Genomic DNA, 27,347 nt, shown 5'->3' with positions numbered 1-27,347 from the left:
TTTCTAATCTGGGAACCTGGGACTTATGCAGTAACACATTTCTGAGCACCTTCCAAGGGCTCGTCCTTTCTGCCTTGTTTAGTCTCCCCATCACAGTCACTTTTCAGATAAGGAAGCTGAGACAGCACAGAGAGTGTGAGGGATGGAGGTTTGAGACCCAGAACCACAGCAGTCGGTACCAGAGCTGGACTTGGGACTCTGCCATGTGACCCCTCCTGTCTACCCCCTGCCAGTGTAAAGTGAGTTTGTTATACTTTGGGTTTGTAAGTTCATGGAGCTGTCCGTGGAGTTTATCTGAGATGAGTGTGACACTGTCGCTTACTTGGTATACATAAAATGCTGGCTGTACAGTAGGAAGATCATGGGGTGTGATGATGTGAGGTGCCATCTCACTTTTTTTTTTTAATATTTTTATTTATTTCTAGGAGAGAGAGAGAGAGAGACAGCGTGAGCAGGGGAGGGTCAGAGAGAGAGGGTGTCACAGACTAAAACAGGCTCCAGGCTCTGAGCTGGCAGTCAGCACAGAGCCCGACGCGGGGCTCGAACCCACAAACCGCGAGATCATGACCCAAACGAAAGTCGGACGCCTAACCGACTAAGCCACCCAGGCGCCCCGCCATCTCACTTTTAAAAAGTACATGTGGCATTACTTTAAAATCTTGAAAAACACAAAGGGGGTGTGCATCCAGCTGGCTCAGTCAGTGGAGTATGCGAGTCTTGATCTCACAGTTGTCAGTTCGAGTCACACATTGGGTGTAGATATCACTTAAAACTAAAAATCTTTGAAAAGTACAGGTGGCTACAGTACAGGTTATTACTGCTTCCCGTTATGGTGAGCAGCCCAAGGCTGGGAGGTGCAGTAACATCCGGAGCCGAGGCTGGGCCCCTCCTAGCACGCCCGTGTGATCCGGCTTGTCTCTCCTTCAGGCCTGTGCAGCCCACCGCGATGTCACAGCGCTTCTCCAGCACTGCAACCCACACCACGGCCTCTCTGCTCATCTTGCTTTCGTTGATGAGTGTTAGAATGATACGTGCATCACATCTGCCCAAAGTGAGCTTCAGCAAAGGTTCTCATGGCACCTGAGGATTGTCAGTCCTCACACCTCAGGGCGCTGGTTCCCAGCCTCACCTGGCCAAGCTCTCGCCAGAGGCCGATCTGGTGGGTCCAGTGTTTTTAGAGCTCCACAGACCGCCTCAGTGGAGGTAACATTTAGGTCACATTAGTTCCTTTTGGTCAGATGTTAGATCTTCTCATCTGGCCCAGCCTGCCAGGGCCATGGGAGGCTGAGAAGCCAAGCCGACTGTCCATCTTTCTTCACCATGAGATCTGCTGTTTAATAAAAACATAATAAAAAGCAGTTTGTCATTTGAAATTAATTACAATTGAAATGATAAAATCTTTCATCTTAAATGGTAGTCCTTGAAAGAGCTTACAGATAGCTCAGTCCTGCCCTCTTGAAGGCAAAAAAAAGTAATGACCTGAAGGAAAAAAGTCAATAAAACTAGGACATAAAACCCATAATAATAGAACTTTAAAGCTAGGACAGACCTTTGAAATGATGTGATCAGCCTCTGCATTTGACACTTGGGAGAGAATGGGAGTGAAGTGGAAAAGGCCCACTTTTCCTGTGGTTTTGCATGAAGGTAACTTTCAGAAATTTACTGAAATCCTTCAGTAAAGGACCATCTGCTCATATAGGATATGATTTGGTTTGAGAGCAATTTTGGGCATCTTCAGCCCATTCACTTGTACGTTAGATAAAACCTTTAGTGTTATTACGGTTGATGTCTTAATGAATTTATTCAGGTTAAGGGTAGTAAATAGAACCCTTTCTTAAAATGTCACTCCTGGATTTTTTCAAATCCCAAAGAGAAGAGGGGTGGGAGTGAAAGAACAGTACTCATAAAAGACCACAGTAATCAGAGGAAATGTGTTTTAATATTTATAAAGATTTATTCTAAGATAAAATCTTGGGCATAAAGAAGAATTTTATGTGCTACAAATGATTTTTACTGTGTCATTCTTGTTGGTGGTTTTCATTTAAAGATTTTTTTTGTTGTTCTCATAAAATTTTGTGTCATTATTAACCTTACATAAACTCCTCATTGCATGTTTTATTAACCCTTGGTGTATTCATTTTCTTCTGACTTGAAAGAGTAACCCATTAGAATTTAACCCTGATGTCTTGAAGAAGTCTGCAGTTCAGAAAGCTTTAAAGGTAAACTAATAGTTTCCCTTTGAAAAATTAATTGAAACATATTGAAAGAGATGATGTTTTAACTCACATGGGTTTATTGACAAATTGCCTCCTATACTAATACAATAATTAGTTGTCTAGTTAGATCCTTTTTTGTTACCCAAGAATTAGTAGTTAGAAAAAATTAAGTCAGCTTTGAAGATAAATTTTATAAAGTACCAATATGATAAATTAGACTTCTGTTTTGTTGGCCTCAGGCAGCAGTATCTAAGGTACTTTAAAATCCTCTGCGTTTTAATTGGTTTTGAATTGGTGAAAATGGTGAAATAGAAGGTCTACTTAAAAACTTAACCAGTCTTTAGATTATGGTTTCAAGGTATTCCTTGTGCACTGTGACTATCCATTTAGAAATCACCTCTTCCAATATGCTGAGTTAGGGCCGTCTCTGAGTCGGTGACCTCATGGCTTTTGGTGCTGCTGGGTTTGGGTGACAGATCTTTTGAGAAGCTTTAAATTTCATTAAATGAGGTATATTGAAAACTAAGCTCCACTCCCTAAAACAACATGAACATGTATTTTCTGGCTAAATTGTTAAAAGTTTTCTGTGACTTACAGTGTTTTGTTTTGTTTTTTTTTCCTGATTTCTTTGAACATTTTAGGATTAAATATTGGGGCGGGGGTGGATTTAAATGTAAATGGTCTTAAGAAAATTCTATCCAAAGGAAAGGTTTTGAACGAGCTTCATCTAGAAAAACAAGTTAAATCTTAAAAGTGAAGAAGACTAACAACGTATGCCTTCCCATGTAATATTTATTATTAAGTCCTTACCTATACTGAGACAGTGAAGTGTGACGTAGCAGTGGATTACTCTTTTTGCAGTACAGGTTAGCATAGTGGTTGAAAAAACTGCTCCCAGAACACTGGAAGGAATTAGATCAACAGTCTTTCCTTGCCATTGCTTTGCTATTTGAGAGTCCTTGACCAGCAAGACATAATGGTTGTAATGAAGGCTGTAAGTCAGACTCTTTGGGTTTGAACTGTAGCCTAGCCCAACTCCTCAGTATAACCTATAGCAAGATGTCCAGTCCTCTGTTAATTATAGACTGGAAGTGATATGATCTTCGTTTTTGGAGTATCGAGTAAATTAAATAAGATCATGCATGTAAAAAGTATTCAGTGTAGCTAGCATAATGTGTGCATTTTAATTGTTATCACACCATTTCATTTAAGCCTAACAGCAAGGCTTTGGAAATGGTACTGTGTCCATTATTTAGAAATGAAAACCAGAGTTCAAAAAGATGAAATATGTAGGTATCAGTAATCATTGTAAACCGCTGAAATTTAATTCAAGACAGTCTAACTTAAACTCTTTTTTTGGGGGGATGCCTGGCTGGCTTAGTCAGTAGAGCATGCGACAATCTCAAGGTTGTGAGTTCAAGTCCCATGGTGGGTGTGGTGCCTACTTAATGTAAAAAATAAAATGTTAAAAGATAAAATAAAAACTCATATTTTCATATATGTGTATATCGGACTTGTGCTGATGCATTTTGATGTTGCTTTATGGTAGAAGACTTAATGATTTAACCTTCTTTCATAGAATCTGAAACATCATTCATTTTAAAATACACCATTATTTTATGTACCACTAAGAAAGAAAAAAAAAAGTCCAGTTATGGTTTGATAGTGTTTATGTCTATTATAAGAATTTTTAGGCTTAGGATAAATACAGATTTTTACTATGTCATCCACACAACAAAAGAAAAATAGAAGCAAAATAAATTGTTTAAGGTAAGAACAACTATGTCACAATTGGGATCTGCCTAGAAACAGATCCACAGATTTTTCAAAAGATGTTCAAAAGTTAAAAAAAAAAATGAGTCTCAAAATTGATAAGGTACAGCAACTTTAGGAATGAAATGGCTACTTTTTCAGAGATGAAGTAACTTACTTTAGCCAAGAAGCAATTTCTGTATCAAAACAATTGCTGTATCAGAAGCCACTGTAGCTTAAGCAAGACAATTTCATTTCCCTCCAGGGTAACAGAACCCTGGCCTTGGCTCTGCAGCTCAGCACCTCCAGCCAAAAGCGGCTCCACAAAAGGAGGGCGCCCCTCACTGAAGGCCAGACTGTTACCTGGCCACAGCCAGTCGCAAGAGAAGTTGGGAAATAGAATTTTCATGTACAGAGGACTCCCACCTACAACTCCAGGGTTCCAGTATTAAAGGAAGGATTTAGGGGAAAAGTTCATATTCTCTCCCACAGAAGTCTATAACCTTGGATTTCTTTTTAACAGTATTTATTTCATTTTGCAGAATTTATTCACATCAAAAAGATGAACCAGAAAATAGATTATCACAGTATGTTTGGGCTAATAATATTCTGATAATCCTATGAATTTGACACCTATTTCTGTCATTGCTGCAGTGTTGAGGATTGACTCTAAAATTGTTTAACTAAAAAAACACATTTTTGTGACCTTTTAATTAATTCCCGCTAACACAGATCTTTAACTGCATCTTGTGGGGCTAAGTTAGAAATAAACCTCATGTCCCATGTATGTTGTGTCCTATGGTGTTCTCTCACCTGTCTGCTCATGTATGCTTCTTACCATTTGTTTTCTTTTTCCTCAGTTTCTCTCATTATATTTGTATCTGCTTAATTTAATGCAATTCTAGATTGATGTTTATTCTTCCAGTCAGAATTACTTAGGAGCTGGTAAGCAAGATTTGGTATCTGATAGCTACATGTTCACACAGAAGATACTAAGTTAAAAATGTGAAGACATGTCTCTGATACTTTGTACTATTTTTATTATTCCCACCAGGGCACTGTTCTGAAGGGTACACTCCAGATGTTTGTCCTTCTTCATGCTTTTGTTTCCATTTGCTGCACTTACGCATTTTTTTATCCTAGTAAGATAAGTTTTGAGACTGGAATTACCATTAAAAATTTTTAGAAGTTTCCATTTTTCCAAAGTAGTTTGCTTTAAAAAGGCCTTAGCATTTAAAAATCATTTGCAAACAGGAATTTTCTTAATTTGTTTCATGGTAGATCCAGTTATGGCTTTGGGACATGCTCAGTGATTATTTTCCAGTAAGATTGTTCCCAAGTAGTCCCTGTAACTGAAGTGTCAGAAATAAATAGAAATGACTATTAATATGAGCCACTAATTTCATTTTTAGTAAGCCCCATTTCAAGATGTATATTTACTTATTTTGTCTGGTTTTTTGTTTGTTTGTTTTTGGATAGTCAGGGAAGAAAATAAACAGCAATCCAAACCCTCTTGTCCAGATGTCAGTTGGACACAGGGCCCAGGAGAGCAAGGTAAGGTGCTGACCAGTTTTCCTGTGATGTCACTGTTAGTGGTCGTGGGAGGGCCGTCAGCTTGCTGATGATGCAGGCATGAGATTGTTGATTTCCAAAACTTCCTCTTTTTTTTTCCTCAAATCAGTTATGTAACCAACTTCTTTATTGGGTAACAAATGTTTGTGTTTAAAAATATCAATAGCAAAAAAAAAGGGGGGGTGCCTGGGTGGCTCAGTTTCTCTCTTTCTCTCTCCCCTACTTGCTCTCTCTCAAAAAAGAAATAATGTTTAAAAATGACATAATATGTTTTTGCTCCATTTCCTGGATAAATGACATGCTATAAATTTCTAAGTTTCCTTTGACTGCTCTATAAATATTTTGTTTGAAAGATAACCAGCAGCCCTTAAAATTCCATTCTCTGTAAGAATTCAGAAGACATTGCTGTTGCTATAATGTGTTCCACTTTCCTAATTTAAAAGAAAATATTTCAGGAATTATTTACAGTTATAGGCCATTGTTCACTTTAAAATGTCCACAATCTAAGAAGCTTCCTGACTTCCATCATTTTGTAGTCCCTGAGAAGATAGTAGGACAAAGGTCAAACCAAGCAGATGGAGTCTTGTTTTTGGGACGGGCTCAGAGGTTGGGATTTCATATCAATTTCTCTGACACACTCTAAATACTTTGGACTGTCTCCATCTTTGAACACTTTTCACAATTAACACATAATAGCACATGCTTAGTAAATAAGTGTCTTGGAATTTAATTAAAGTCATCCTGAGCTTCCAAACACAATAAATGAATAACCACAGTCTTGGTAGCCCTTTTCCACAGAGAATGTCACAGAGCTGACACTTGGCTGTTTCTTTCAGATTCGGTACAAAACCAATGAACCCGTATGGGAAGAAAACTTCACCTTCTTCATTCACAATCCCAAGCGCCAAGACCTTGAAGTTGAGGTATTTTATTTGAAAATTTTTACTAGATTTGTTGAAATATAACCAACATACAAAGAGGTGCCCAGATTTAAGCAGCATAGCTTGTGGACTCATCACCATACTTGATACATCTTCATCAGATTTATCCCTAAGTATTTCATACTTTTTGATACATAATTTTTTCTGCTTTTGACTTTTGGTTGCTTATTACTAGTTTATAGAAATGCAATTGATTCTTGTATGTGGACATTATATTATTGTATTTGGTTATTCTCATAGTTTTTTGTGAATCTGTAGGATTGTCTTCTACCTAGTAGTCATGTTGTCTGCTGATGATGTCATTTCTACTTCTGTGTTTCTCATTTGGGTGCTTTCACTTCCTTTTCTTGCCTTCTTGCCCTGCTGGGCCCTCTGGCCTTTGGAGTGAGTGGACCTCTTCACCACCCTTCCGATCTCCAGGGGAAAGTCTTGAGGTTTCACCATTAAGTCTGTTGTTTTAGGAAGCTTCTTTCTACTCCAGCTGCTAGTTTGCTGAGTGTTTTTGTCATGAATGGATGTAGAATTTTCTCAAAGGCTTTTCTATAACTATTGAGATGATGTTCATGTTTGTAAATATGGTGAAAATATATTGTTGATTGTCAAATGTTAAACCTTGCAAACCTTTGTTTGGGGATAAGCTCCGTTTGGTTAGGATGTAGTATCCTTTTTATGTATTCAATGTAACTTGCTAACATTTTTTATGAATTTTTATATCTTAGTCATGAAGGATGCTAATCTTTTAAGTTTGTTTTCTTATCAGGGTAATGCTATCCTCATAAAGAGTTGGAGAATGTTCCCTTCTTTGTGTTTTTCCAGAAGAGTTTGTGTAGAATTGGGTTTTCTCCTCACGTGCTTCGAGAATTCACCAGTGAAGCCATCTTGGCCTGCACTTTCCTTCATGAGAAAGCTTGTTTAAATACAAATTACATTCCACTCATAGATACAGATTTATCTAGGCTATCTCTGTTTTTCCTTGATGATTTTTGATGTTTATGCTTTTTTTAAAATTTCTTTTTATGTTTATTTATTTTTTGAGAGAGAGAGAGACAGAGTGCAAGCAGGGGAGGAGCCGAGAGAGAGGGAGACAAAGAATCAGAAGCAGGCTCGAGGCTCTGAGCTGTCAGCACAGAGCTCGACGTGGGGCTCAAACCCACGGACCATGAGATCATGACTGAGCCAAAGTCAGACACCTAACCGACTGAGCCCCCAGGTGCTCACCCCCTCCAAAATTTTTTTTAATGTTTATTTAGTTTTGAGAGAGAAAGAGACAGAGAGTGAGCAGGGGAGGGGCCGAGAGGGAAGGAGACCTAGAAACTGAAGCAGGCTCCAGGCTCTGAGCTGTCCAGCACAGGGCCTAATGTGGGGCTTGAACTCACGAACTGTGAGATCATGACATGAGCCAAAGTCGGATGCTTAACTGATCAAGCTGCCCAGGCACTCCTGATGTTTATGCTTTTTAAGGAATTCATCTATTTGACTTAAACTATTGAGCTTCTTGACACAACATTATTTAGAATATTCCTTTAATGTCCTTTTAATGTCCTATAATTGTTATCCTGTCCCTTTTTGTCCCTCTGAAAAGGTTGGCAAGAGGTTTATCAATTTTTTTGTTGTTGTTGTTTTATATATTTCTGAGAGAGAGAGACAGCGTGAGCAGGGGAGGGTCAGAGAGAGAGGGAGACACAGAATTGGAAACAGGCTCCAGGCTCTGAGCTGTCAGCACAGAGCCCGACACGGGGCTCGAATTCAAGAACCGAGTCGGATGCTTAACCAACTAAGCCACCCAGGTACCCCTCAATTTTGTTTTCTTAAAGGACCATCTTGCCTTATTTCTGATGAAAAGTCTGATATTGTTAAAGTTTGGAAAATTTTTGGTCAGTGCTTGGTCAGATTTTCCCCTACCTCTAGTGTCTCATTTGTTATCGTCGTGTCCTGTGTGTTTTTCATCTCAGACATTGTCTTTTCATCCTAGAAATAAACATTTGGATCTTTTTGTCTTTCCTGTGCCATCTCCTGTGTGTGGTGTATGTATAACAGGTTTTAGTGCCTTGTTGCTCATTCTGTTACCTGTAAACTTTGGAGTCTGCATTTCGAGTGATTCTCCCTCATTGTGGGTCATATATTCCTGCGGCTTTGGTTGCCTCCTAACTTTTCCTTGTGGATTTTACATCACTCAGTGCTGGATGTCTTGTGTTCCTTTAAACTTGTTGCAGCTTTGTTCTCATTTGCAAGTAAGTAACTTGGAAATGCTGGGCCTTTCAAGGTTTGATTTACATTTTTTTTGGGCAGGCCTGACAGCCTTTAATCTTGGGGTCATGTAGCCTCACTAGCCTGACGCCCCAGTGTTACGAGATTTCTCCTCTCTGTGTGGAACGGATACTGTCTGCGGCCCTTTGTGCTCTGGGAGTTGCGCCCTGCTCCTCCGTGGGTGTCTTTCCCGGCCTCAGGTAGTTTGCTCCCTCATGTGCTGACTGGCTGAAGATGAGGGCGCTTCAGAGGCCTCTAGCTCTCTCTCTCTCTGTGGACCCTGTCCACTCTGGAGCCTCCTGCGCCCTGATCAACCCCGTGTCCTCAGCTCAGGGCAACCACTGGCATCTGTCTGGGATCCTAGCCCCAGAACCATGACCTGGACACTCTCCAGGTCAGGACCAGAACAGCTGTCAGCTTTCCTCTATTGTTTCCATGCTCATGGTGCGTCCGCATGCCCAGTGTCTTGTGTTGTCCAGCCCAGAACCTGTCGTCGCATTTGTTTAGTCCAGTTTTTAAGCCGATGTGGGAGGGTCATTTCAGTTCCAGTTACTCCATCATGGCCAGAGGTGGAAGTCCTCCACATGCTCTAGCATCTGTGATATATTATAGATGATACATGTGGGAGGAGTTAGAGCTTCTTGAATGTGCACCTGTTGCTCTCCATGGTTCTATATTCTGCCCCCCTCTCACAGTCTTGTCACATTCTGGGTGGATCGCACAGCTGTGTGGCCGTCCAGTTGCCAGCGTACTAGATGTGCCCGTCTAAGCCATTTTAGTTCCTGGGTTCTTTTTGTTTTTGTTTGGTCTGGCCTACTTGCCAACACTCAGTATTTGAGAAGTTTGAGGGCCTCCATTTTCTGTTTAACTTGTACAACTCTGACTTTGTCCCTCAGCCCCCGCGACCCTGCGGTCTGAGAGGGGATGTCCTGCCTTGGGGTTGTCATATCTCCTTGACAGGGAGTCTGGGTCACTGTCGGTCATGCCCAGCCTGTCCCGTTATTATGTTTGCTGTTTTATATTTCTTTCTCTTTTTTTTTTTTTTTAAGTTTATTTATTTTGAGAGAGTGAGTGCATGCAAGTGGGAGAGGGGCAGAGAGGAAGAGAATCCCAGGCAGGCTCCATACTGTCAGCACAGAGTCCAATGTGGGACTCAAACCCATGAACTGTGAGATCATGACCTGAGCTGAAATCAAGAGTCACACGCTTAACTGACCGAGCCCCTGAGGCGCCCCTGCAGTTTTTATTTCTACATTCTGTTTTATACAAAATACATGTTTAGCTAATTATTGTACTTTATATTCGCCTGTTATTTTTTTCTTCACAAATTGCACTATTTTTCAAGTAATCTATATAGTTACAGGATCTTTAATTTTAAAACCCAATTTTTATAAACGTCTTAGTAATTTCATTTAAAAAATGCTTTTGTAATTATAGTCTAAAATAAATAATCCAGCTTTTAGGTGTTCATGTTTAGTTAGCATCTTTGACCACTTTCTTAAAGCCTGTGAAACCTCCATAGTTCTTCCTCTATTTGGTTAAACTACTTTGGAGTATTGGGTGCCTGGCTAGCTGAGTCAGTAGAGTTGTGTGTCTCTTAATCTCAGAGTTGTGAATTCAAGCCCCACATCGGGCATGGAGCCTACTTTAAAAAAAAAATCATAGGGGCACCTGGATGGCTTAGTTGGTTAAGCATTAGACTTTCAGTTCTGGCTCAGGTCATGATCTCACAATGATGAGATTGAGCCTGCCTGGGATTCTCTCTCTCTGCCCCTTGCCTGCTCATGCATGCATGCGTGTGTTTTCTATCTCTCAAATAAAGAAGTAAACCTTAAAAAAATTATTAAAAAATTACAAACTATTTTGCATTACAGTAACCTAACAGGAATAGTACCTGTTACAAAGTAATCCTGAAGGTTGTTATTTGGAGGTGGGGGGGCAGAAATTGCCATGCATTTAAAGTGGATACTGTCGGGGCGCCTGGGTGGCTTAGTCGGTTAAGCGTCCGACTTTCGCTCAGGTCATGATCTCGCGGTTCGTGGGTTCGAGCCCCGTGTCGGGCTCTGGGCTGGCTGCCAGCTCAGAGCCTGGAGCCTGTTTCAGTCTGTGACTGCCTCTCTCTCTGACCCTCCCCTGCTCACGCTGTCTCTCTCTCTCTCCTAGAAATAAATAAAAAACATTAAAAAAAATTTTTTTTTAAAAATAAAGTGGATACTGTCAATTTTCAAAACAACCAAGTAGATTTTGAATAGGCAACGCTTAAAAGACATTTAGAAATGTTTTTCTCGATAAACAGGTCTCACCAGTGGAAACTTGATACATCACTACAAATGTGTATTGTCATTGTTTTCATAGAACTTGAGACATTTCTTCCTAGTCTCCAGATTTGTGCAGACTGCTGCCTCTTAGCTGAGGGTTCTAATGGATTCATAAAACACAGTGCTTATTTTTTTAGTTTATTTATTTGTTTTGAGAGAGAGCAGGTGCACGTAAGCGCCCTCATGAGGGCAAGCAGGGGAGGGACAGAGAGAGAGAGAAAAGAGAGAGAAAAGAGAATCCCAGGTCAGCTCTGCATTGACTCAGGGCTCGAACTCATGAACTGTGAGACAGACCATGACCTGAGCCAAAATCAGGAGTCAGATGCTTAACTTACTGAGCCCCCCAGGTGACCCTACAGTGCTTTTTTTGTGCTCCTTGTAATTGTGCGATGAAGAAATGATAGATCCATGTTCCTCAGATACACTGGAACCTCACTCACTGCTGCATTCTGTGTCTCTAAGAGGTTTTCTACTGTGTCAGTCATTTATGAGAACACTTACTCAGAAGGAGATGGCTGAAATGTTTTTTAAAGACTGGATTTTGGGGGCACCTGCGTGGCTCACTCAGTTAAGCTTACAACTCTTGATCTCAGCTCAGGTCTTGATCTCAGGGTCATGAGTTCAAGCCCCGTGTTAGGCTCCACACTGGGTATGGAGCCTAGTTTAAAAAAAAGACTGCATTTTGGACATTTCTAAATTTTTTGTCTTCTTTTAATGTTCATTTTTGAGATAGAGACAGAATGCTCGCGAGGAGGGGCGGCGGGGGTGGTGGGGGGTGGGGAACGACACAAAATCCGAAGCAGGCTCTAGGCTCCGAGCTGTCAGCACAGAGCTCAACGCTGGGCTTAAACCCACGGACCAGGAAATCATGACCTGAGCCCAGGTCAGATGCTCAACCAACTGAGCCACCCAGGCGCCCCTCTACATTTTCTGTCTTTACCCTTCAGAGCTAAGTGTGTTCTGTGATGTGTTCTACAGGTCAGAGATGAACAGCATCAGTGTTCTCTGGGGCATCTGAAGATCCCTCTCAGTCAGCTGCTTACCAGCGATGATATGACTATGAACCAGCGATTTCAACTCAGCAATTCAGGTCCAAACAGCACTCTGAAGATGAAGATCGCCCTCAGGGTACTGGAGTCTCCTGCAGCGATCACTGGAGTGGACGGGGGACAGGCTGACTCCTAGTGCTGCTCCAGAGTGTGGTGAAGGGCATGGGACACTCGTGGGTGATGGCTGCGGTACAGCCATGGGCCCAGGGCCCACAGGAAGGCACTTGTCTGAGGAAACCACTGCTGACAATTTTAGGCACTTGGGGGAGAGATAATTGAGGCTTGGATGCAGACATCCGCTCCAGCTGGTATTTCCAGATTGCTTGAGCAGGCCAGCTTAAATTCTCAAAGGTCACTGGGGAGAGAAAATTTAATACAGTTCTTCAAGATGGTAGAAATTACAAACAAACTTTTTGTACAAAATAGACAGTGACTCTTGTGAGTGCCTAAGGAAATGTTTGAAATAAAACTGGCAAACAGATTGGACAATGCTAAAACTCACTAATTTTTAAAACACAAATTAAAGGGTGTCTGGGTAGCTCAGTCGACTCACTTGGTTTCAGCTCAGGTCACGATCTCATGGTTCATGGGTTCCAGCCCCTTGCCGGGCTTGCTGTGTCAGCACGGAGCCTTCTCTGGACCGGACCCTCTGTCTCCGTCTCTCTCTGCCTCTCCCCCACTAATGTGTGCACATGCTCTCTCAATAAATAAACATTTTTTAAAGATGAAAAAAATAAAACGCAAATTAAATGAAGACCCCCACTTTTTAAAAACGCAAGCAGAGTTAGTCTGCGGAGGTGCAGTGTTCGTGGTGTCTGCTCTTGGTTCCAACTCCGGAGGTCGGCAGTTTCTGCAGAAAGGACTGCAGTGTCTCCAGGCCACAAATCACAGAGCCCTCTGGACCAGGAACCCGTTCTCTGGAAATGCGACCTTCAGCAGAAGACAGAATACAGAGAGGCCATGGACATGAGGATGTTCGCTGGGGCTTTAGTTTTTAAAAGCAAGAGAACTTGACAGTGTTGCAGTAACCCCGGGGTGCAGGGTTTGTGGGCTGTGGACTCTCGCTCAGTGGAATATTGCACACCTTACACTGGATATGAAAAGCCAGCAGAACGAAGGGTTCACGTGCTCACACAAGCCGAGGACGTGAGGGCCTATCCGACCTTGATGCTGGGTGTGCACAGTAGCCCACTGGGGAGGTGTCCTCGCCCCTCATCCTTTTTTGGGGGCATTCAGCTCAGGCTTGCCCGGAAGTGACATCACCCCCACAGCTGTGCAGGAATGCGTGCAAACAGAAGAGGCGGAAGAGAAATGACCTTTACATCACAGAAGTGATAATTTTGATTAAACTTTCCTTTTTCTTCTTCTTTTCTTTTTTTTTCAAATGAGAACTAAGTCTTTTTTTATTTATTTTTTAAGTTTTTATTTATTTTTGAGAGCAAAGAGAGTGCAAGTAGGGAGGAACAGAGAGAGAAAGGGAGACACAGAATCTGAAGCAGCTCCAGGGTCCAAGCTCAGCACAGAGCCCAATGCGGGGCTCAAACTCACGAACTGTGAGATGATGACTCGAGCTGAAGTTGGGGTGCTCAACCAACTGAGCCACCCAGGTGCCCCTCCTTTTTCTAAACTTACTGTAATATGACATTACTTTAATAACAGAGTAGCTGAACATATAGACGAAACTGTTTGTTTTTTGCCAAGTTTTAAGGAAACATTTACAAATGAATATATCTGACGACGTATATTCTTCATGTACCAAGCCGTTCTAGTGTCGCTGATTTTAATTTTGTGTTTATTTCCAATTCTAGGTACTCCACCTTGAAAAGCCAGAAAGGTCTCCAGACCACCAACACTCAGCTCAAGTAAAGCGACCCTCTGTTTCCAAAGAAGGGAGAAAAATATCTGTCCGGTCTCAGATGTCCACATCGCCAGGCTCTGGTGAGAGCAGCACAGCCCCGTGCACACCGGTCATCGGTGGCAGCCATAAGTCTGGCATGGAAGAGAGAGCCCAGCCTGTGGAGGCCAGCCCCCAGGGCCCACGCGACCTGGGCAGGAGTTCCTCCAGCCTCCAGACCAGTGCCACCTGCTCCCCCAGCCATGTCTCCGTTAAGGAGCCCACTCCAAGCATAGCCTCGGACATCTCCCTGCCCATCGCCACCCAGGAGCTTCGGCAGAGGCTGCGGCAGCTGGAGAAGTAACCAGACCCTTCCTTTATTCTTGTCGTATCAGAGCACACACCCTTCGTGCTAGCACAGTCTTGAGTTAGCCAAAAGAACTAAAGGTGTCCTTGTCCTTTTGCTCACTGAGTGTTTGCCTTTTAAAGTAAACTTGCCACTTTCTAGGACCTAATATTTGGCTCATTTAGGGATTAAGAAGCAGTGGGGTCAGGGGCGAATAGGAAAGGGTCTGAGCCAGTGTGCCTGCCCTCACACCAGGAAGGCAGGATCTAGAGCTGATGCTCGATTTTCGTGCAGTGGTTGTGTCTGTGGGGGAAGAACAAGTCCTGCGGGCTCAGCTCCCCTTCCCTCCACCAGTCACATGTTGTCTAGTCTTTGGATTCGTAGCTGTGCTCTCCTGGGTTCTTCAGAGGAGGAGAACAGCTTACAGTTATCACAAGTTTCAGACAGTAAGGTTTTCCGTCAGTGGAAGGAGTAAAGTGGCCCTTTGAAGCTGTTCTTCCTGTTTGTCGTTCTAAGAGGTGTGTGGGGGGCTAGGAAGCGGAGGCAGAGATGAAACGCACACTCCTGGGGGTTGAGGAAGGGTGCAGTTGTGTGTGGCCCACACTCAGCTTTTCTCCTTCGTACTGGCTCAGCTTCACTGTTTGGAAAAAAGTCCCTTCCTCTCTTTCTCTGAAGGGAAGTAGAACTTTAAGAAAGCACTTTTCTCAGGAGCTACATTTGGGGATCAGCTGAGGTGATCTTGGGGGACATTGCACCAAAGCAGCCGTTGGCGGTCTCGGGAGTCAATGCTTCAACCCTGAGAGAGCAGTCTCCTGAGAGAGGCCACCGGGAGACAGCAGAGCAAGCAGCACTTGCAGGGCTTTGAGAAAGCACATGTCAATTTGGGTGCTTACAGGCTAGACGGTGCTTTGCAGAGACCACAGAATCGATGTTTGTGATGAGAACACCTCTGAGGCTCCTTTTCACCATGGGCCCCAACTGAGAAAGCTGTCAGTTCTGAATAATGAAGTTATGTTGAAACCTTATCTGAGATGCGAGTTCAGCTGGTTGACTAATAGTCAGAAGTTCAGTTTATGTTCAAGCCCGTGGGTAATTTGAATCCTTCCTGTGCGTGTTGACTCCCAGCCACTTGGTTCTGAGGCAAGCTGTGACCTCCCGCTTTGTTTCCCCAGTGGGACGACACTGGGGCAGTCGCCCCTGGGGCAGATACAGCTGACCATCCGGCACAGCTCGCAGAGAAACAAGCTCGTGGTGGTCGTGCACTCTTGCAGGTGAGCTGGACCCTGGGCCCCCCAGGTGGGTGATGGATGAGGAGCAAACACTTAGCTCTACATCATGAAACAGATGAATTTACTTCATTTTTGAAGGACAAAGTAATGAGATTATACTATAGTCCTAGTATTCATGCTGCATTCTTTTTTTGTTCTTGACATTGCTTCATAAACATTTTCTGTTCATAAACATTTTGGTTGTTTTGTAATACACTTTTTTTTTTAAGTCTATTTTTATTTGTTTTGAGAGAGAGAGCAGGGGAAGGGCAGAGAGAGAGGGAGACAGAGTCCCAAGCAGGCTTCACGCTGTTGGCACAGAGTTTGGGGCAGGCCTGGAACCTATGAACCATGAGATCATGACCTGAGCCGAAATCAAGACTCAGACACTTAACCAACCCCCAGGCGCCCCCGTACTACGCTCTTGAACTGCCCTACTGCAGTTCAATATCACTTTCCATATTGCTGGATGTTTAGAGTGTCCGTGTTACATGTAACATGGTGATGAACATATTTTTCTTTTCTTCAAGTGTCTCTTTGAGATTAAATATCCAAGAGTAAGTTTTTATCAATAATTCAGAGGATCCAAAAAGGTTGATAGGTATGGCCAGTAGTCTTTCAAGACTATTTCTGGAGCATACCAGTCGGCATTAGTGCCCAGGGTACAGGTGTACCTTCCCCCACCTCCATCAGGAAGTTTATCGTGCAGTGTACTGATTTAGGAAGTGTAACATGAGCTGACAATGTTGCTTTACTTTGTCTTTGATTAGTGATGATGCTACGGAGCTAACTAATTCTTTCCCTCTTATGTAACTTCTCTCTCAGTTGTAGTTGTGATATAAATGGACGGCATAAGTATTTGGATCTTATAAAAGGCTGGTAGAGGGGCACCTGGGGGACTCAGTGGGTTGAGCACCCTACTTTTGACTTCAGCTCAGGTTGTGATCTCACAGTTGTGATTTCGAGCCTCACAGATCGGCTCTGTGCTGCCAGTGGAGAGCCTACGTGGAATCCTCTGTCTCCATCTCTCTCGGGCCCTCCTCTGCTCATGCACCTGTTCTCCCCCCTCACCCCCAAAGTAAATAAATAAACTTAAAAACTAAAAATAATATAAGGCTGTTAGAAACATAGGAAACTAGGGGCGCCTGGGCGGCTCAGTTGGCTAAGTGTCCAACTTCGGCTCAGGTCATGATCTCACGGTTTGTGGGTTCGAGCCCCGTGTTGGGCTCTGTGCTGACAGCTAGCTCAGAGCCTAGAACCTGTTTTGGATTCTGTGTCTCCCTCTCTCTCTGACCCTCCCCTGCTCACACTGTCTCTCTCAGAAATAAATGGAACCATTTAAAAGTTAAAAAAAGAAATATGATATAAATGCAGAGTTCAGTTCTGAATCTATTTATTGAGCACCTTATACCTTCTTGCTGTGTGATAATTACTGTTGTAGAGAACTCTCACCAAATAGTCTCCTACCTAGATTTTCAGGTTGATCAGTAAGTGAATAATTTGAAACAGTTGCATATAATTATACTAGACTCTGGCTCAGACCAGGTGCCTGAGGAGAAGGGCAGCATGGGTTGCACAAAGGAGGTAAAAGGTTTAGGTGAAAGAAGGGCAGAGAGTGGGGGGAGTAGCCTGGCAGCATGGAGGATGGGGTTTCCCTGGGCTGTAAGGGCTGCCGCATTCCCTCACGCTGGGAGGAGATGGGCGTTAGAAACATCAGTTTCCATTTTCAAAGCAAATATCAGAATGTCCCCCAAACTCTGGGCTCAAGCAATGGAGGCAAAAGTCCCCTCTGTCAACAAGCTAGTACAAGGTGAAGACAGAAACACACTTCGCTCCTTTGTGCTTCTCAGCGGTTTAGATAAATATGAAATCAAAATAGGAAATGTGAATGTGATGCTGATGGTTGTTTTCCTAGATTCTAATACTGATTGTTCTCTGGTTTGTGTGGTAAGAAATCTCATTGCCTTCTCTGAGGACGGCTCTGACCCCTACGTCCGCATGTATCTGTTACCGGACAAGAGGAGGTCAGGAAGGAGGAAAACACACGTGTCAAAGAAAACACTGAACCCCGTGTTTGACCAGAGGTAATGGTGCTCACTCAGGCGGGTAGACTGTCGAGTTAAGAAATTAAGAAAGGTTTGATCAATACCTCTTTGACTAATGCATTTAAACCAACACACTGTTGGGATGTATCAGTGAAAAAACTCCAGACTAACACATACAAGTAAAAACTAAGAATTCAACAATAAGTATACTTTAAGTTTATTTTAAACAACAATAAGTCTATGATAATTTAAAACATAACATCCTTCTGAAAAACAACTAGTTTCCAAAACAATAAAAAAAGTGAAAAGAATGGCATTATCGTTTAACATTTTTACAGATCCCTTTAATGGTCTCTTGATAGAGGTTGTGTCTGCTTCTGCCATCGGAAACCTCCAGAGAGCGCCTCAGGGTCTCCAGGGACCTCACACCACACTTAAAGAGCTTCAGTCTGCAGATTCGTTACCCCACATTACAGTGTCTGTAGCTTAAAAACATAGTCAGCATAACAGAGTCAAATGGTGTCAGAATATCTGTCATTTTTGTTTACATTTATCTTTAAAGGGACTGGTTGTTTATCATATGTTCATGCCAGCAACTCTTTTTAAATCACCGACAGAAACTGACAGGAGGTGTGCACCAGTCCCTGGTGTGAGCACATTTTGACAGTGTTGTCACTTGGCTGCAGCTAAGGTTAAGGATTCAGAGACCCCACCTGCAGGTCTGGGTTTCTAGCTGCTGAAGCTTCCTGGAAAGGCTGGTCACATTCCAGTCCTGTCCCTCCGGGGTCTTAGGCCCCCAACCCTCTGGTTTGCCAGAGACTCTGCCTCACAGTGGCCAGACTCCAGCCAGCTTTGAGAACTTGGCTCCCTGAGGCATGTTTGTTTCTGACTTCAACCATTAAAAAGGGCACTACGGATCCTTTCCCTTCCATGAAGCTATATCACATAATACTTGTCTTTATTTCACTCACCCCGGCTTTGTAATTACTGTTCTTTAGTCTTTAAGCCTGGATGAGAGAACTGGTGTGGACTTAACAGCTGTGTCCTGCCTACATCCAGTCTCCCATTGCACCTACTGGGAAGAGGTGGGGCAGGTGTTCAAAGAACACCCCTCCCTATACATGAAGGAGCCACAGGCAGGAGGGTCTTTCACATACTTAGTTTTGGTTTTTATTTTTATTTTTTTTAAATTTTAGTTAACATACAATATTATGCATTGTTGGTTTCAGAGTTAGAATTCAGTAATTCATCACTTACCCACAACCTTTCGCCTACTTAGGATGCCAGAGTCTTCAGTTATGTTTGGAAAATAATGGGGAAAAATTATTTTTGAGCCTTCATGAAATGCCAGATCTAAACATTGAACAGAAGTCAATTTTATAATAAAAACATCATAACATTTGGAACTGTCTCATGAGCAGAAGTGTCATTTTTTGGTCATAATTAAACTACCACAACATTGTGGAGAAAGTTATGGAAGGGTTTCTCTTTTCCATGTCAGCTTTGATTTCAGTGTTTCATTACCAGAAGTGCAGAGGAGAACACTGGACGTAGCAGTGAAGAACAGTGGCGGCTTCCTGTCCAAAGATAAAGGGCTTCTTGGCAAAGTAAGTTTAAAAAATATCCTTGATCCGGTTCCTTTATTTTATAAACGTTAAACACTTAACCCTAGGGGCATGGTCTTAGACCATAGTTAAATAAATGGAAAGGAGTGAACTTCCTCTCTGATTAATGCTTATTTATAAAATAGTGGGCCATGAAAGACCATGTCATCTAAAACATGAGCACATTTTGAAAATTATTTTATTTTCATTGTTTTTACATATTTATATTATTGGCATATTCCTCATACAAGTACTATGAACATATAGTTGAAGAGTTAATTTTTTAATTAAAAAAATGTTGGGTCACATTGAAAGAAAACATGAAGGAAAATATTCTTTTAACAATTCTACCTCCTTCACTAGCCAACTATTCTTTTTCTGACAATTAGTGGCTTAATTTCTCTAAATTTATTCTGGTCTTTGTCTAAATTCACATGTAAATCATGTGTAAGATTTTATATTTTTAATATAAAATGTACCTGGAGCTCCAGTTAGGCAAGAGGAGTTTAGCATAATATATTACAGATAATCCGTACCTGCATGCTGGCAGTGATGGCGCCTGAGCCAGTACTTCTGTAAATTATCTGCACTGGTCCTTTTTTTTTTTATATTTTTATTTATTTCTAGGAGAGAGAGAGAGACAGCGTGAGCAGGGGAGGGTCAGAGAGAGAGGGAGTCACAGACTGAAACAGGCTCCAGGCTCCGAGCTGGCAGTCAGCACAGAGCCCGACACGGGGCTCGAACCCACGAACCGCGAGATCATGACCTGAGCGAAAGTCGGTCGCTTAACCGACTAAGCCACCCAGGCGCCCCTGCACTGGTCCTTCTTAATAACTGAAGTTTGAGAGCCCTGGATACAGGGCAGAGCTCTTGGTTATGACCCGCCATGTCATTCATGGGGGGCCGTCGGTGTCAAAAGCCCTGACGGGGAGACACTCCAGGTACGGAGTGGGCTCCAGACTGAAGCAGGATGTCGGAGAGGCCGGGAGAAGCGAGGCAGCAGCAGCTCGCTCCACCCACTGTCACAGGTGTCGTTTAACCCGCAGGTGCTGGTCGGTCTGGCGTCCGAAGAACTGGCCAAGGGCTGGACGCAGTGGTGAGTGTCCACCACGGACGAGCCCCGCGTGTGTACCCACAACACTTTCCCCAGTTGACCGCATGTCTGTCGTCATGTCCCCATGCACCCCTAGGTACGACCTCACAGAAGATGGCACGAGACCACACGTGGTGACGTAGTCCCTGCCAGGCACGAGGAGCCCACCCGGCGTGTCCACCCACCTTCGTGCGCTCGCGGTGCACCCCTCACAGACACACCAATATTGTTTTTATAATTTCAGTGTATTTAGTTATACATATCTTAATAGTTTTATAAAACATGCTGACGTTTCAGGCATATTGGCCAATATTATCATCAAGTTTTGTTGTTTAATTTCCTGTAGTATTTCACCAGTTACTCTAGCGTATAATAGGGTAGTAGTCATCGTGTCACGTAAAGCTGTACGTCGTCATATTGGCCAGGAAGCAGATCTGTGTATATGCTTGACTGTTGCCTTGTTTTGTACTCACTGAGGTACACTCTGCCATGTAAATAGACTATTTTTTATAATCTCTACGTGCTGGTTTGAACTCTGGAGAAAATGGATTAAGGAAATATATTTTTTTTCTAAAACTTATGAAATTCTTATGACACATAATAATTTTGTCTTTGCAGGAAAAAGTTCTCGGTGACCAATTTTATGGTGTTTCTTTTTAAAAAGAAAAGCTGAAAGATTAAATATTAAATAAGTATAGTCTGCCCATCACAAATGAAGAAAATATTCAAAATATTACCACTTTTATAAATAGAAATAATGTATTTTTGAGAAGTCAGTTGAAGTGCTTCTAAGGAAACGTGTAACTGAGTGATACAAAATACTAAAAGCATTGTCATTGTTCAGAAATCCTAGAGCACTAATTTGAAGTTTCTTACATGAAATGTCTTAATTGCCTGATAGAACGTATTCATGAAGTAGTACACAGATACACAGTTATACTTCCTAAAATACAACACAAATTTTCAATGTTAGCAGTTAGGCTATTGTGAAATAGTCGGTCATAAGGCTTGTTAGTTTTCAGTGTTTTCCCAGCCTGTGAAGACAGACAGGCTCACGTGGTCACCATAGAGTTTGTGAGGTAGATCTGGGGAAGGAGGTAGGAAGTTGCTTTAAAAGCCAACAGCTCGTTCATTCACCCGTCAGTGTGACCTCACACGTTGACAGAAGCCCTGAGCTGGCGCCTGGCTTCCTTTTGCCCAACGCAGAGGCTGCTCTGGGGCCAGACGGTGGCTCTGTTGTAAATAACTGTTTCTGCGGTTTCCTCACCTTATGCCATGACTGACCTCAGTATGGGGATGCTGTGATACAGGTTTTATTTTGGAATATTTTTTTCTGTTTAGATCACCAAAAGCACGTTTTACATCCTCGTGTCCCAGACCTCTTGGGGGGTGAGGCTCCGTGGCAGCGTGTAAGCCGTGCACGCCTGTCAGAAGCACACATGGACACAGAAAGAGTTTTCAGTGTGTTAAGCTGTATGATGCAAATGACTTCCTCAGCCATCAGAACATTCTGAAACCATGTGTGAGGATACTGGGGGAACCAAGCTTTGTGATTGAAATCGGAGATCTTACTGTAAAGCGCCTCACGGACTCGTGGGCAGCCCATGTGACCAAACACACCAAAGTGCCTGTGGTGGACGTTGGCTGTCACCTTGCGTACTCCTGCCTGCCAGCAGAGCTCACGCTTGTTTTAATTTACACTTTAAACCATAGGTTTATCTATAATGGAGTCTATAGCCTCACAGCACGGTTCATGTAATCGTAAAGACCAGTGTAATCTCACTGCTTCCTATTTAGTGAAACTTCACTATAAAGCCTCGTTATAAACCGTTTCCAACAGTAATGTACAGAAGTTTATGAATATGTTGGCGTACACATGAATATACATGCACACAAAACATTTAACTGCGGTGGTATTTCAGCAGCAAGATAAAAGCAGGTAATAAGTCTGGTTGCCTGTCCATGGTATTAGATTTATTGAAGATTATTTTTTTTTCAGTCTGTTGAAGGGCCTCTGGCATAATCTGTAAAAAATGACCACTGACTGGAATTTATCATACCTGTAATTTTCCCCAACATCCTAAACATCTTGTTTTGCAGCCATGTGCTCACCTTTCGGTATTAATTGACCTTATGGAATGCTGTAAGCGATCAGGCAGAATAGATACAAGGAAGAGCAGAAAGCCAACAGCAGCATGAGACCCGCCTTCGCCGCAGGACGGAGGAGCCTGGGGACCCTGGCAGTGGGCTGCCTTCTCTTAAAGGGAAAGAGAGAAAAGGGACGACTCTAAGGACATAAAACAAAAAACATTTCCAGGTGTGATTCTGTCCTGTTTGGCAAAATGAGCGATCAATGGGAAGGACTGGGAATTCCACTCAAGGCCAGACTCCTCACTCCAGGGTCCCCAAATCTGTCCCTGTTGCTTAATGATCGATTCATCTAGGAAAAGGGAACGTTAACTTTTCTGTATTGAGCCAAACCAATGGGAGGAAAATTAACTTAAATGGATTTGGATTCTGTTTGTCCATGTGGGTTGCTTCTCCTGTGCCTTAGCGTACGGAAGTGTGACGCTGCTGTTCCCAGGTTCCAGGTCATTGCTGTGCTCCCCGCACTTCTCTCCTCTGCTCTGGGAATTCGTCCTGCAGATGCTCTTCATCAGGAGGTCAGCCCTTCTTCCGGAACCGAAGCTCAGCATAGACCAGGGCGTATGCACATTTATACTCTGGTTGTCCCCACTGCAAATGGAAACAGCAGAGGGCTTTTATTATTATTATAGAATGTCTTTTTTGATCAACTAATTTTACATGACAGTGCATGTATTTATTCAATAAACTTTTATGTTAGCTCACTTGTGACTTGTTTTTCCTTTGTCTTTTGAAGTGAAATTTTTAACGTGAGGTCAAGTAACTTGAAAAGTAGATGTGGTACATTATTTATATACACTATTTGTGAATTCTTTCATTTCCGAAAGAACACACCCGGTCGTTGGTATTAGTCGTCTTGTTCCATCTTACTCGACTCTGCCTGCCTTAGACTCGGAGTCTTGAAAACAGCTCATCTGAAAGACCATCACGAGTAGGGAAAGATGGTCCCTACGTGTGCTTTGTAAGCAGAGTCCCGAGAAGAGCTGACGGGAGCCTGGCTCGGACAGGAGGGGGAGCCCCGGGGGGCCCCTGCTGCGGGGCGCCCGCGGCCACACGCCGGCCCTCCGGGCTCCCTTCTGCGCTGCCGGCTGCTGCTCTTCCCCAACCTGACGGTAAATGTGGACGAACACAAGTTTTAGTCCCAGCCCCCTTTTCATTATTTACTCGGCATTCTGCTTGACAGCACTTGACACACCATGGTTTCCAAGTTTATGTCTGCAACACAGACTTTGCTGCTGGACTCAACACCCGCTAACCCAGCACCTCCTCGTTAGCCCTCTGCACGGAGAGGCTCACGCTGTTTCTGTCCTGCTGTCACTGTCTGCCCGGCAGCCTGAGACCCAGACCTTCCCTCTGCCTCCCTCCCCACGTGCAGACACCAGGTCCTTCAGGTCGGGTCGAGAAGACCCCCGCTTCGCTGAGTCCAAGCCCCTGCCGTTTCTGCCTGCCAGCCCCCAGCGCTGGGGCTGTGGCCCCCGCCCCCTGCGTTCTCCATGCAACGGTCGAAGGGATCTTTTAAAGCCCGTCTCCAACTTATTACTGTTCTCAGTTGCTCTGAGAATCAAGCTCTGAGATCTTCCCAGCCATACTCCCTTCTACAGTACCGCTCACCCATGATGCTCCCTCTCAGACTTCCCGCCCTGCTCCCCATCTCCGTGCCCCCAGCCTGCCCTGCCCCTGCCCCGGCCTAGCTGACTTCCACTACCCTTCACTTCCTGGCTTGGAGAGGATTTCCTCAGGTGTCCCCGGCCAACGCCGCCCCCGTTACCAGGTCTCTTAGCACCATGCTGCTTCCGTTCATAGACTTAGCATCGTTGCAGTGCTACAGCTTTATTACAGTTTATTTTTGAGAGCACGAACGGGAGAGGGGCAGAGAGAGAATGCCAAGCAGCCTCCACGCCGTCAGGAGCCCTGACAAGGGGCTCTGTCTCATGAAGGTGAGATCAGGACCGAGCCAAACTCTGAAGACTGATGCTTAACCGACTGAGCCACTCAGGTGCCCCCGGGTTTTGCTTTATTGAGAACCATTTCCTGGCTGCACTGTCAGCTTTCAGGGGCAGAGATTGGGTGTGACCTAAATCTTTTTCCAGTTGCTTATCACTGTGAACAAACACTGCTGAATAAATTAAGGCTAAAGTTTGGCAAAACTTAATTTGTCTTAAGTTTTCCATTTAAAGAAAGACACCTATTGACAGTTCTTAGTAAAGTCTAAAGAGAAAGGTACTGACAGACATAAAAAATGTATATATATTGCAACAAAAAGCCAAGGGTATAATCATCTGAGCAACAATTGACCAGAAATGTAGGAAAGGAGCCAGGAGGTCTGCCTTTTTCTTGTGGTGTTCCGGAAATCCTGGGCAAGACGGCATGAAAAGAAAAAAGACGTTACATTTTGTATGGAGGAAGTCATTTTCAAATACGAGATTGTCTACCTTAAAACCTAAGAAGATATGGGGCGCGTGGGTGGCTTAGTCGGTTAAGCGTCCGACTTTCGCTCAGGTCATGATCTCGCGGTTCGTGGGTTCGAGTCCCGCGTTGGGCTCTGTGCTGACTGCCAGCTCAGAGCCTGGAGCCTTTTTCAGAGTCTGTTTCTCCCTCTCTCTCTGACCCTCCCCTGCTCACGCTGTCTCTCTCTCTCTCTCTCTCTCCCCTAGAAATAAATAAAAATATTAAAAAAAAAAAAAAACCTAAGAAGATAACCTGAAAACTTACTAGCAAGTCCTTAAGAAGGGGCCAATCATAAGAACATTTAAATCTCTGTGTCTTACACATGCTTAGTAGCTGAGCCGCTTAGTGGCTGGCTCAGTCAGCGGGGTGTGTGACTCCTGGTCTCGGGTCGTGAGTTCGAACCCCACACTGGGTATGGAGATTACTTAAAAAGAAATCTAACGGGGAAAAAGTCATGCAGCCGTAGGGCTACAACAGCAGTGGGAACTGCAGCCGAGCAGGGGTGATGCAGAGTAGGCTTAGAGCTCCCCGAAAAGCCGCATCACCAGGGAACTCATTAACCCATCTGGCTCCTGGGAAAACTGTCAAAAAGCATCAGTGGCAGTTCTGCACCAAGGCAGCTGCTCAGGGCAGTGTACCAGGAGGGCAAACAATTACAAGTCGAGGAAATGAGGTATATATACATATAACCCTATGAAGCCTCTTGTTGACTTTCTCAAAATACAAAATGAAGGCCCGACTGTGATAATGCTCTCCATCCAGCGATGTGTTTGTACACACGCACTATGCACAAGGTGGTATGCAGGCCAGTGAGGAAGCAGACAAATGTATATGTATGCTGGTGCATATCTGTGTGCGAGTATGCGTGCAAAAGTCTGTGAGTGCACAAGTGTGCACAGGTGCATGCACTCACGTGTGTGCACTGTGAGTACATGGGCATGTGGGTGTGTGTGCATTGTGTGTGCAGGTATATATTATTTGGGCATGTGTGCATGTGAATATGCACATATATCCATGTGTGTTGTATGTATGCATGTACTGTGCACATGTGCAGATGCATGAGTGTGTCTCTGTATTGTGCATATACATTATAGATGTGTGATTGTGAGCATGTGTGTGTATATGTATGTGATTGTGAATGAATGTGTGTGTGTGTGTGAGGTGCCTGGATGTGTATTACGTGTGTGCATGTGCATACACGCTTGTTTGCATGTGCATGTCACATGCATGTGTGTACAGGTGTCTGCATACACATGTGTGGACGTGCATATGTGGGTATGTTTAGCTCTTCCAAGATCATCTCAAACTGAGTTTGAGTCTAGGTTCCCCTGAAAGCAGAGCCTGAGGCAAGGCTTACGCGCATTTCGTTTATTTGGGATTGTGGTCCTGTGAGGTGGGTCTTTTTCCTTTTGTTCTTTTCTCCGAAACAATTTGTATATGATTGTGACCGTCTGTCTCTTGGAAAGCTGGTGAAACTTGCCTATAAAATTTTCTGGACCGTTATATTTTGAATAGGGAGATTTTGATTAAAATTTGTTTTAAAATTTTGTATTAGTTTATGCGTTTCTTACCAAATCAGTTTTGAAGATTATCCACTTTATGCTTTCAAATTTATTGGAAAAATATTTCTTATGAATTTAATATTTCTATTATATCTATAGCTGCATCTTCTTTTAATTTTCTAATAGTGTTTATTTGTGTCCTCTATTTTTTCTTGCTTATGGAATCCTACTAAAAATCCAGGTTATTTTATTGGTTTTGTAAAGACCTTGCTTTTTCTTTTATTACATCAACTGTTTCTAATTTTTTTATCTGAATCTGCTTGCTTCCTTTCTATCTACTTTAGGTTTACTCTGCCTCTCTTTTTCTAGCTCCTATAGTCAACATCAAACTTATTTTCAACATTTCTTTAAAAAATTTAAATTTATTCATGGCTATAGATTTCACCCTACACCCTGCTACTTCACTTCCCAAGTTCGGTAAGTACTTTCCCTGCCATTTAGATCTAAGTGTCTTCTAATCTCCATTGGGACTTACTCTTTATTCCATGAGTTACTCAGAACATTTTTAAGTTCAAAGAATGCTTTCCTCACGATGCTCAGCATCCCTCCTCACCAGGGAAATACAAATCACAACCACACTGAGATACCACCTCACGCCGGTCAGAGTGGCGAAAATGAGCAAATCAGAGGACTCTAGATGCTGGCGAGGATGTGGAGAAACGGGCACCCTCCTGCACTGTTGGTGGGAATGTAAACTGGTACAGCCCCTCTGGAAAACAGTGTAGAGGTTCCTCAGGAAACTAACAATAGAACTCCCTTATGACCCAGCAATAGCACTGCTAGGAATTTACCCAAGGGATCCAGAAATGCTGAGGCATAGGAGCACATGGACCCCAATGTTCATAGCAGCACTCTCCACAATAGCCAAAACATGGAAAGAGCCTAAGTGTCCATCAACAGATGAATG

At 43.3% G+C, this 27,347-nt stretch overlaps 1 protein-coding gene across 2 annotated transcripts in view; it reads left to right on the top strand.

Moving 5' to 3' along the window:
- Positions 1–23,134, top strand: part of ESYT2 (extended synaptotagmin 2) — an 83,781-nt gene extending 60,647 nt beyond the window's left edge. The window contains exons 14-23 of one of the 2 annotated variants that reach the window (XM_039255857.1): positions 2,157–2,219; positions 5,448–5,522; positions 6,377–6,463; positions 12,025–12,174; positions 13,904–14,289; positions 15,448–15,546; positions 17,496–17,627; positions 19,090–19,195; positions 20,239–20,288; positions 20,383–23,134. In XM_039255857.1, the coding sequence (XP_039111788.1) occupies positions 2,157–2,219; positions 5,448–5,522; positions 6,377–6,463; positions 12,025–12,174; positions 13,904–14,289; positions 15,448–15,546; positions 17,496–17,627; positions 19,090–19,195; positions 20,239–20,288; positions 20,383–20,428 (1,194 nt within the window). In that variant the 3' untranslated portion in view covers positions 20,429–23,134. The remainder of the gene's footprint in view (positions 1–2,156; positions 2,220–5,447; positions 5,523–6,376; positions 6,464–12,024; positions 12,175–13,903; positions 14,290–15,447; positions 15,547–17,495; positions 17,628–19,089; positions 19,196–20,238; positions 20,289–20,382) is intronic. The other variant, XM_039255858.1, reaches the window with a different exon arrangement.
- The last annotated feature ends 4,213 nt before the right edge of the window (positions 23,135–27,347 follow it).

Source organism: Hyaena hyaena, unplaced genomic scaffold (genome assembly GCF_003009895.1).
Source record: "Hyaena hyaena isolate Hyena2069 unplaced genomic scaffold, ASM300989v1 scaffold_548, whole genome shotgun sequence".
NCBI classification, from domain to species: domain Eukaryota; kingdom Metazoa; phylum Chordata; class Mammalia; order Carnivora; family Hyaenidae; genus Hyaena; species Hyaena hyaena.
The sequence above is the reverse complement of the archived record's forward strand: the minus strand, read 5'-3'. Positions and strand labels throughout refer to the sequence as shown.